This window comes from Hemicordylus capensis, chromosome 7 (assembly GCF_027244095.1).
Source record: "Hemicordylus capensis ecotype Gifberg chromosome 7, rHemCap1.1.pri, whole genome shotgun sequence".
Classification (NCBI taxonomy): domain Eukaryota; kingdom Metazoa; phylum Chordata; class Lepidosauria; order Squamata; family Cordylidae; genus Hemicordylus; species Hemicordylus capensis.
This window is the reverse complement of record NC_069663.1, coordinates 18,695,508-18,706,854: the sequence shown is the minus strand read 5'-3', so window position 1 is coordinate 18,706,854 and position 11,347 is coordinate 18,695,508. Positions and strand designations below refer to the sequence as shown.

The window sequence follows — 11,347 nt, the reverse complement described above, 5'->3', positions numbered from 1 at the left end:
GATTGCTTTCATCCATCACCTTGTTATTGTGCCTGCGCTAGAGACTCCAGGTAACTCCTGGAGGGTTTACAATCCCACTGGTGTAACATCAGTCCATTCATGCTTTCGAGGGAATGAGCAGTTCGCTCAGGTCCCTTGCAGAAAGAGGGAGGAAGATTAACCCTTCATCTCTATGCCTTAACTCAGAATATGGTGAAAAGAGGGGGGTCATTTGGCTGTACTTGATAACCAACAATGTTTCTCGTAGTCAGTGAGGCCTGCAGGACCTGAGCCCACAGCCCCCCCTTTTGAGAGAATTACTCAATCATGCCCCCCCCCCGGAATAATGACATCTGACTCCTCCCAAAGGGGATTAGATGAAACAAATGCCCGCCCACCACCCATTTGAGAAAGAGGTGGCTGATGAGATTTGGGGCTCTGAGCCATTCATTGGGGGCCAAAACCCCATAGGCCATTTCAGTGACTTTGGCTTTCTTGCTTTCTGCTCTGTAGTGTACCCATTTTGGACCTACTGTCTAGACCTATGGGAGGGTTTATAGGGGAGATGTGGCAAGGAGTGTGTGTGTGTGTGTGTGTGTGTGTAGCTACCTTCCCTCTTCATTCCCGAGACTGATGCTGCAACAGGTGTAAGATTTTATTCATTCATTCATTTAACATATCTTTATATCACCCAAAACGCACGCCTTTGGGCGGTTTACAACAAAGCAAACAAACAAACAGAAAAAGTTAAAAGTTAAAAGATGTAGGTTGGTGCTATTTTGCAAGAAGCACTCCTGCACCGCTTTTAAAAGAAATATTATTTCTGTGGTAGAGTACACTAGAGCACGGGTTCCCAGCCTCTGGTACTCCAGATGTTGCTGAACTACAACTCCCATCACCTGCAGCTACAATTTATTGTGGCTGGGGATGATGGGAGTTGGAGTCCAGCAACATCTCAACCCCTCCCCCCTCCCCCAGTGCAGTTCACATGTCCTTGACTAAACAGGAAATGTTTGCATCAGCGGTAAATATCTCCTGTTTCAGCATAAGAATTAATGATCATGTTGCATGAATAACAAGTGTTACATAAACAATTACCGATGTTGATTTTCAATATCGTCATTTGGGTGTGTACACACAGCCCAGTAAAGGATTGGTATTAGTGACTTAGTCTGACAGATGTCCACCAATTGCTCTCTGCAAATTTTCTGCCCTACAGAAAACTCCACAAGACTTGGACTCATCTTGATCCACCTGTGCAAGGATGAAGCTGTTAGCTTTGGGTCTGCTTTTGATGATGAGCTTTTCAGGTAAAGAAAGAGTGACATAACTCCATACACTACAATTGTCTGTTTGGTTCCTGAAGTTTTGCTAGTGTGCTGTGCTAATGTCATCACACTTGGGGGTTCAAATCCCTCTCCAGGATGTCTAGACATGGAGGTCATTCACACAATCGAAAACTGTGTTCTACCTGGGTTTGAGAACTGTGTATACTCCCAATTTTTGATTGTGTGGAAGCAAGGTTAGAGGAAAACCTGGGTAGAAGTGATTGTGTGGAAGCAAGGTTAGAGGAAAACCTGGGTAGCTTTTTCTCCTACCTTGCTTCCACACAATCACGTCTACCCAGGTTTTCCTCTAAACCTTGCTTCCACACAATCAAAAATTGGGAGTACACACAGTTCCCAAACCCAGGTAGAACACAGTTTTCGATTGTGTGAATGACCTCATTAAATCTCTGAGTGAGTGAGTGAGTGAGTGAGTGAGTGAGTGAGTGAGTGAGAGGCTATTTCCATGATCACTGAAAAGTGGTCTAAGGGAGGCCATTTCCCAGTGCTCGTGGGAACCACTGGGCTCGTGAGAGAGCCCAGTGCGCCCAAGGCAGCTAGCCCGCCTAATTCCCCTTTCCCTTAAATGAGGTTAACAGAGTGAATGCTCCGTTAACCTCATTTCTTTGCTCGAGTGTCGCCGCGATGCACGACGACACACGAGTAGACCCCAGTCTGGGAGGCTGCAAGCAGCTTTCCAGACCCGGGGGTCTTTCCAGGATGCTCCTTGCACACGGGGCATCCTGGAACTTCCAGGGGGGCGGACGGCCCCCGATCCTTGCCAACCCTGCCGGCTCCGTGATGGAACTGGCAATTGTGTGAGCAGCTGATCTGGCCGCCTAGGGCTCTGGGCAGGATTGGCTGCAAGGAGAGTGGGCTAAGCCCGTTCTCCCCACAGACCCGACGGAAGCTCTTCTCACGGATCATGAGAATTGCTTCAGTGAGTGAGCGGATGTAGTCTCCAGGGTTGACCTGTCCACTAGGCAGAATTAGGAGTTTGCCTAGAGCAGGGCTTCTCAACATTGGGTCCTCTTGACATGGACTTCAACCACCATAGTCCCCAGCCCCAGTGGCCTTTGGTTCGGGAATATGGGGATTTCAGTCCAATAACATCTAGAAACCCAACATTGAGAATCCCTGGGGTAGTGGTACTCCAGATGTTGCTGAACTACTTCTGAACTACTGCTACTACTGCCATTGCTGCTGCTGCTGCTGCTGCTGCTGCTGTGACTATTACTACTACAACAACAACAAATATTTATATACTGCTCTTCATCCAAAGCTGTCAAAGTGGTTTACATAGAAAAATAAATAATACATAAATAAGATGATCCCCTGTTCCCAAAGGGCTCACAATCTAAAAAGAAACACAAGGCAGCCACAGCCACTGGAGGGATGCTGTGCTGAGGCTGGATAGGACCAGTGGGAATTGTATAGTGGGAATTAAGGTCCAGGGAGCGGTGATGCCGTGATGATTATCTTTGTATTTTGTCCCAGTGCTTGCTCAACCAAGCGACCGAATCATTGGAGGGTATCCCTGCCAACCGAGTTCCCGGCCCTACCAAGCAGCCCTTGTAACTGGACGCCGAGGCAACTGGAACATTTACTGTGGAGGCAGCTTAGTGAATGAATGCTGGGTGCTCTCTGCCGCTCACTGCAGACCCAGGCGAGGGTAAGTCCAAGCACAGGCAAAGTTCACCAGCAGGCAGGGTTGCCAACTCAGGCTGAAGCTCTTCCTGGAGCTATCCTCGCTACACCTTTGTATGTTTATTTTCTTACTTCGTGTATTTGTATACATTGGCATCTCTGGCCGTCTACAACAAAGACAGCACACATTAAAATAGCAATTAAAACATTAAAAACAGTTTAAAACCAATTTGCAGCTTTAGAATCAAAAATATGTCAAATAAATAATGCATAAATAAACGACAGGGCAGTTCCTTTAAGATGGAGGCTACTGTCTCAGTATATGACTGGCTACCATCTTATACTGAGCTAGATGCTTGTGGATTTGTTAGACCGCTGCGTAGGAAATGGGTTGCTGGGCGAAATGGACCTTTGGTCAGCCCAAGTCATATGGCAGGCTAGGCTGACTATTCCTAGTTAGATTTTCTGCTGTATGGTGTAGGTGTAAGCTGCACACTCCAGAAAAGAATTGGCTGATTAAAAATGCACTCCAGTCCTCCTAGATCCACCCAGCATCTGATAATGGATCGGTCTGCATCGAACCCTTCCTCTGCTGTCGTTTTAATCCCCTGTCTTGTGTCTACACAGTATGAAGGTGTGCCTAGGGAAGCAGGATCTCAAAAGGGTTGAAAGCACAGAGCAGTGCTTGGATATTGCGGAAGTCAAAGTACACCCCGAATACAACCGAGCCCAGAACAACAAGGATTACATGCTGCTCCGGCTCCGACCCTGTGCCAGAATCACCGATGCTGTGAGGCCTGTTGAACTGACCCCCGACTGCCCTAACGGTGGAGAGCAGTGCACCGTCTCTGGCTGGGGCACCATCCAATCTCCTCAAGGTGCAGCAACAAACTTGGGGAGGAGGGGTGTATAGATAGCCCTTTGCCTCTGCAAATCGGCCTTCTAGGGTTTAAGATGCCAGCTCTGGATCCCGAAGTGCCCTGTAACCTGAACAGTTTCACAAATGCAAAAATTATGCAGATGAGATGGTTTTCCCTGGCACAACAGCTCTGGGAAGGACAGTGCTGCACCTGGAGGAAATATCTATTTGGTTATCTCTAAACAGCACAAGAGTCTTTTCTGGGTAGAGGTCCCCCTGCCGCCCTCTCCCTCTCTCTCCCTCTGTTGCTCTCCCCTCCTCCCTCTCTCCCTCCCCTCCCTCTTTCCCTCCCTCTCTCTTTCTCCCCCCTGCCCCCTCTCTTCATACACCAGAGCCAATGAGTCATGTCTGGTGCTCAGCTTCTCTGTCTTCAATAGTCAGAAGACAGCCAGAAATCCAGCAGCTGAAACTTTCACATGTATGGAGAGGCCTTGAGTGCAAAATCTTCAGCGACTGAATTGCTGCTTATACAAAGCTGTTAAAAGTTCAGGAGCACTTCCAGAAAGATGTTGGCAATTCTAATATCAATGAGGTTGAGACGTATTGATCTGTTTGGTTTAGGCTGAAACGTTGTTGTTGTTTTTGTTAAGAAGAATATTTAGATACTGTTTTCCAACAAAAAGAGTTTTTAGAGCAGTTTACGTAGCAAAAGGAAGGAAAAGGCAGTTCAGTTCAGAGTCCCAAAGGGTGCACAGGCTAAAGAGAAGCACAATAGAGACCACAGCCACAGTCAGGCACTGGAAAGCATGCATCCCATGCTGTGCTGGGACGAACAGGAAACTGTTTCCTTTCCCCTTTAAAGTGCCACCACTTTGAAAGGTGCCTTTTACCCAGTTAACAGGGGGTTATGTTACAGGGCTCAGCCACCTAATGGTGCAGTGGGGAAGTAACTTGCCTAGGGAGCAAGAGGTTTCTGGTTCGAATCCCCGCTGGTATGTTTCCCAGACTATATAGGAAACACCTATATTGGGCAGCAGTTATAAAGGAAGGTGCTGGAAGGCATCATCTCATACTGAGCGGGAGGAGGCAATGGTGAACTCCTCCTGTATTCTACCAAAGACAACCACAGGGCTCTGTGGTCACCAGGAGTCAACACTGACTTGTGGGCACAACTTTACCTGAACTTTATGTTACAGGGAGAGAGCTATAACTGGGCGGACGGGTTCAAGGAACCCAAGCCACTCTGCTTCTGAGCTCTACCTGGCTCGTCTCTCACTCCTCCCCCCAAGTTCCAGCTGACCTCATTCCCCATCTGGCTTCCCTGTTAGCACAGGGGGCATGGCCAGCACTTGGATGGGCCTGTGCGTCCCTCCAGATCTCATTTCCTTCCCAGTCGGCTGGACATTTTCAGAGCGAGGGGGAGAGCAAAGAAAATGCCCAGAGGACAATGAAGCTGGCTGGGAACTGAACTCTAGAGGGCAGTGCTGGCCCTTCGGGGGCTGGTCACACCCCCGTGCGTGACATCACATGCAGGGGGCGGGGCTGGTGAACACGAGGGGCTGCTGGGGAGAGGGGTGAACACGAGTCCACTCTCCCCTGCCTACACCCCTGTTATGTTATGAAACCCACCTTGAGTTTCAAGGATAGGCAGGTTAGGTAAAGCAATAATAACCAACAAGTAAGACAATAACAACGATTTTTTCCTCACTGTGGTCCTGTGCATTTCTGCAAGCCAGAGCTGGCCTTGTGGTAGCGAGCATGGATTGCCCCCTTTTGCTAAGCAGGGTCTACCTTGGTTGGTATTTAGATGGGAGACTGCATGTGAGCACTGTCAGATAATTTCCCTTAGGGGATGGGGCCAGAGCTCAGTGGAAGAGTTTCTGCATGCTTGCATGCAGAAGGTCCCATATTCAGTCCTTGGCATCTCCAGGGAGGCTCCTGCCTGTAACCTTGGAGAGCTGCTGCCAGTCAGTGTAGACCAGGGATTCGCAACGTTGGGTCCCCAGATGTTATTGGACTTCAGCTCCCATAATCCCCAGGCCCAGTGGCCTTTGGCTGGGGATTATGAGAGTTGAAGTCCAATAACATCTGGGGACCCAACGTTGAGAATCCCTGGTGTAGACAATGCTGAGCTAGATCGACCAGTGGTCTGACTCACCATCCTTTGTTACTATGTTCCAACCATTAAAGGTACGATCGGGGGGTTGGGGGGCAGGCATGGCAGCAACCCTAGTTTTAATACTTATAGATTATATGCTGTTATTGATTTGTTTAGAGGTGACCCTTATTCAATTGCTCCTGTTAGGATCTGGAGGTTGGGTTAGGCTCCTGTTAGGATCCGGAGGTTGCAACCCAGAGACCTGCTCCTTGTCTTTATTTAAAGTAACTACGCCAAGAGTCCTGATATTTGCGCTCTTTCGCCACCGTTGACCTCTTGATGTCTGTGTGTCTTTCTTCTAGCAAAGCTTCCGAACATTCTGCAGTGTGCAGACGTCAACGTCGTTCCACGGGAGCAGTGCAATAGAGCTTACCGTGGTGCTGTTACGTCATACATGATGTGTGCTGGAGTACAGGAAGGAGGCACTGATTCCTGCCAGGTGAGAGGCGGCTCTGAAATTAGGGATATGCAGAAACTACCTGAGGAAATGTCATGTGTCTTCTAGAGAAGTGTTCCCCAAACTTTTCATCCCGAGGCACATTTGTTTGTTTTTAAAAGGGACTCACTGTCCCTCCAACATCTATCTATCTATCTTGGTTATAGCCTATAAAGCCCTATACAGCTCAGGCCTTGGGTACATAAGAGAATGAGGCTATTCCCACGATCCGCCAAAATCGGGCTAGGGGAGCTTAGCCCGATTTTGGCTGACGGCGGGAGCCACCTGGGCTCACAGGCAAGCACGGTTGCCTCCCAGCAGTTAACCCACCAAACAACCCCTCCCCTTAGAGCAAGCGCTCCGCAAACCCAGTTTTTAAAATCATGAATAGCCGCGCTGCAGTTCCGCGCTGCAGCTACTCACAAGTAGACCCCCGGAGGGGAGGTGAAAAGCCACCTCCCGGCTCCGGGGGTCTCTCCAGTATGCCCTGCATACGGCCCCCAAACTCCCCAGCCCCTGCCAGATCCATCATGGAGCTGGCAGTCGTGTGGGAGGCCGATCCGGCCGCGCAGGGCTTCCTCCCATATTCTGGGAAACACACCAGCAGGGATTTGAACCAACAGCCTCCTGCTCTCTAGGCAGGTTATTTCCCCGCTGCGCCATTAGGTGGCTCAGACCAATGGTACAGCTGGTATAAGGCAGCTTCCTGCTTAAGCATACCCACCAGTATGACCAAGAAGGAACATGGGTTCATTTTTCAATGTCATATTTTGGGGCAAGGGGGTCAGCTGTTATTCTTTTTGTACAAAGGAACCAGGGATGAGTTAACACTACAACACTTTAGCATTGCTGTGGTGCTGCTTTTCTGCAATTAGCTGCAAACAGAATTGAGCAGCGGTTCCTCACAGCATTTATTATAGTGCTATATTAAGTAGCAGGGACTTTCCCCATGGCCAGTGCTCCTCGGTGGTGACTTCTCACAAGAAAGTCTCATTCAGCAAAGGCCTCTGCATGTGGCTTTAAAGAGAAGCTTTATTGCCTGCAGGTTCAACTCATTTTATCTCTTCCTGTTGATCTAAACTGGGGGATTTGTGAGTAATTGTCCCTTGAACAGCCAATCTGTGAATTGCCCCATCTCAGTTTCTGTCTCCCAGTGTCATAAGCCTGTCAGGCTAATCAAGAGCTATATATCAGCAGACAGAGTGTGAAGTAGGCAAAGGGTCAAAAGGAGAATGTCAGAGCCAAGCAGTAAGCAATTTCCAAACCACAGCCAGTCTGAGTTGTTACAATATCCAGTCAGTCAAACCAAGTCCAAGTCGAATTCCCCAAACAGAGTCCCAACGGTCCGGAGTCAAAGCACAGTCAAAACAAGCAGGAACACAGCTGGGTAGCTCACCAAAATACAACGTTGCTACCAGCAATGCGGCTAAGGTGAAGCCATCTTAAATAGGTTGAAGCCATGTGCTCTCAATCATGGGTTCCTAACTCAGCAGCTCTCCTTATCTCAAGCCATTAGTCAAGCCGTTCTGCATGTGCACCTCCTTATCTCCTCCTGTCTCTTCGACTGATGCCTCTTTACGGCTGAGATAGGCTGCACCTCCTCCACAGGAGTTCTCGTACTAGGCTCTGTTACTTTTTCAACATTCCGTGAGTCGGTCCCACTTGCCTCTGCAATTTCTTGCCTTTGAGGTTGCTGCACTCCCTCCTCTGCTGTCACACTGCCTGCCTCCTCCTCATCCTCAGAGTCTGACAGCATGCCCATGACACCCAGGGAGGAGGGAGAAGTGTCTTTAATTGCTAATTTCCTCTGATTATTTCCCTTTACTTTTTAAAGTAGCAAATTTATATACCATTTTTACTACTGCTACTAATAATAATGATAACGATAATGATTATTATACCACTCTTGAGAGCTGAAGAGACCCTCAAATAAAGTTATAGATACATCCAAGCAACAAAATCATCCTTTAAAAAGGGAACTAAAGCTTCAACCCTATATCTGAGCAGAGCAGTGGGATGGGGGTATTAACCCCCCATCTTCTCCCTAGGCCAACTTGAAAAGATAGTTTCACCACCACTTTCAGAGCTTGTTGTTGTTTTAAATGCTCTGGATTGTATCCAAAGACAACAAATCCTGACTAAGCCCTATTAAGTTTAATAAGACTTAGTTAGTAATGACTCACTTGTGTTATTGATTTCAGTGGTGACTCATTAAGGTTCATTTTCTTTGGATACAGACCTCTGTTCCTAACAGAGAACATTCTGCATATGCAACACTTGTCAGGAATGTTGGGTTGGGATTGTCTCCTTTTTTAATAAAGTAATTTTGTTCTACAGTCTTAGAGAATCCCCCGGTTATACAGACCCACCCTCCTCCCCCAGGCTGTGGGTGGAAGTTCTTTGAACGCTCTCAAGCACTATATAAATGCTAAACACTTTGATTTGTGAACAAATATTGTAGGTTACCATGTTGGAAAAATTCCGAAAGTCACAGTAAGATGATACCTTTATTAGGACCAATATTATGTTATTTTTAGCATAATAATTACAACAGACAATAGAATGTATTGTATTTCTATAAAATTAATACCATATCATTGTGAGATTAATTATATTATTGCTGAATGTATTCTTATTGTCACAGTTGTACGATTGTAGCTTGTTCCCAAGAAAGCAGGTCTGCACGACTTCAGCCCTCCAGCTCTTGTTGGACTACAGTTCCCATCATTCCCTGACACAGTGGCCAATAGCCAGGGATGATGGGAGTTGTAGTCCAACAGCCGCAGGAGGGCTGAAGTCGTGCAGCCCTACGATAAAGATATTACCGTATTGTGGCTGTTTGTATTTTTATTAGATTATGCAAAATAAATGAGATCGTTTGAGCTTGAAGAATAAGAAATGGGTGCACACGGCAAACGGATACGAATACGACAAATATTGTCCCTTGCTAACTGAGCAAAGAGGCACCTTTTAAAGTGGTGATTCTCTTATGTTTAGCAGGGGGAGAGCAACTGGCCCTATCCAGCCCCAGCACAGCATCCCTCCAGTGGCTGTTGCTGGTGTTGATCTCACGTTTCCTTTTTAGATTGTGAGCCCTTTGGGGACAGGGATCCTCATTTATTTATTTATTTATTTATTTGAAGCATTTGATATACCACCCGGCGGTGTACAAAAACATGTAAATAAGGCAACATTAAAGATTGCATTCTAAATTAAAAACTAAAATAGCGAACGGGAGGCAAATAAAGTAGACGACAGGGCAACAGATAAAATATCTGCTTATCTGTGTATTTATACCTATCTATGTAAACGGCTTTGGGAACTTTTCGTTGAAAAGCAGTATATACATATGGTTCGGCTGTGTCTGATGCTAGGCATGTCTGTTGATGATTTCTGCCATTCCTTCCTACAGGGTGACTCTGGCGGTCCACTCACCTGTGGCGGGAAGCTCGAAGGCGTGGTTTCTTGGGGGACGTATGTGTGCGCGCAGAAGGGGAACCCAGGAGTATACGCCAAAGTCTGCTGTATTGTGCCATGGATCCAGCAAACGATAGGAAATAGACTGTATTGAGTCACCCAATCCAGCAGTTCAGAACTTAGTGGAGGAAATAAAGTCAGCCAAGGGACCGTGCGGATCAGCCATCTTGTTGTGCACATGTTTTCCTTCCTCTACTTCTCAGGTGCCTTAGAATCATGGTGGGCGTTCCACCTCCGGCAAGTTCTTGCCGGGCTCCCCCACAAGGCTGCCTCCATTTTGCTTCTCTCGCTGGCCAGTTTGCTTTCCTCCGCTCCACATGTGGTTGTACTGAGGGGAGGGGTCTGCCCTTCTCTTTCTCTCTTTTATGGCTAGCCTATCTCACAGGGTTGTTGTGAGGATCAAGTGGGGCAACCCACATCTACGTGAGCCACCCCGCACTCGATAGAGAAAGAGTGGATACCAATGTGAACAAGAAATGAATAAATGAATGGAGTGACGGGGAAGGACTGCAATGGATAATAGGATGGCAGGGCGGTGTTTGGGACACAGCTGTAGACCCTTTTGTCCCAAGGGACTTGGGCAAGGCATGTCTATTTGTTTGGGGGGGGGGTAGCAAGCAGCTGCCCACTGCTGCCGATCCTGGTTTGTTTGTTTTTTCCTGGGCCAAAGTAGATATGATGAGAAAAGCGTCATGGCATTTTTGTCTTTTTAATTTGTTGAAAAAGCAGCTGCAGGAGGTTTTTCACATGGGGCGTTGAAAGTCCTTTGACTCGCATCTCCTCCGGAATGGAGGAGGTGTGTTCACATATCGGCCAGATTTATCCTGAAGTCCCTGCGAGTTATCGGGGAGCAGTTCCCACAGAATTTGAGTTTTTCACAGTGTGTTAGAGTGTCGTCCGACTTATATCCGGGATTTAAAAATCCTCTATTTGTTTCGGGTTTGGGGGACAATTTTGGGTTCACAGTCAAGCCTTCCAGCAAACCCGTGGTAAAGCCTGTTGTGTGTAAAAGTCCCAGGAGAGGTCAGATCTGAATTGGGACCATGGTGGAGCAAAGAGGGCTTAACCCTTTCCCTCCCCTTTACTGTGTTCCAAACAAAAATCTCACCCCACCCCTCCCAGGGACTGCTTTTTGTTCCAGGATGTAAAGACATAGGGACATGGATAGAAGCTTCCTCCTAGGGCAAATAGCAGATTGTGAGTGGATTTTCATGGGGGGAACAGTGGAAAACACGAAACCCCTGATCAACCCCACATTCCCAAAGCTAGACTCCACATTCCCACAAATTCAGGGAGGACAAGTCCATCAGTGGCTAGATTCTGGCTCAGTAGTCCTGATTCTAGTCCTGGTTCAGTGGCTACTAATCCTGTCACTAGTCCTAGACTTCTTCCAGATTCAGAGGCAGGCAGGATAACTCCAAATACCTGTTGCAGGGGAGCAACAGCTGGAGAGGGGGCATGCCATC

At 47.6% G+C, this 11,347-nt stretch overlaps 1 protein-coding gene across 1 annotated transcript; it reads left to right on the top strand.

Moving 5' to 3' along the window:
• The first annotated feature begins 1,243 nt into the window (after positions 1 to 1,243).
• Positions 1,244 to 10,017, top strand: LOC128332807 (trypsin-like). The gene is made up of 5 exons (XM_053267569.1): positions 1,244 to 1,289; positions 2,802 to 2,976; positions 3,579 to 3,829; positions 6,271 to 6,407; positions 9,817 to 10,017. The coding sequence occupies exons 1-5, from the start codon at positions 1,244 to 1,246 to the stop codon at positions 9,973 to 9,975; spliced, it is 768 nt and encodes a 255-aa protein (XP_053123544.1). The 3' UTR covers positions 9,976 to 10,017.
• The last annotated feature ends 1,330 nt before the right edge of the window (positions 10,018 to 11,347 follow it).

Bases quoted from the DNA above. Each gene is read 5' to 3' on its own strand.
- LOC128332807 (XM_053267569.1), top strand. From the start codon at position 1,244: ATGAAGCTGTTAGCTTTGGGTCTGCTTTTGATGATGAGCTTTTCAG. The intron at 1,290-2,801 runs GTAAAGAAAGAG...ATTTTGTCCCAG, and splicing joins TTTGATGATGAGCTTTTCAG to TGCTTGCTCAACCAAGCGAC. The intron at 2,977-3,578 runs GTAAGTCCAAGC...GTGTCTACACAG, and splicing joins CACTGCAGACCCAGGCGAGG to TATGAAGGTGTGCCTAGGGA.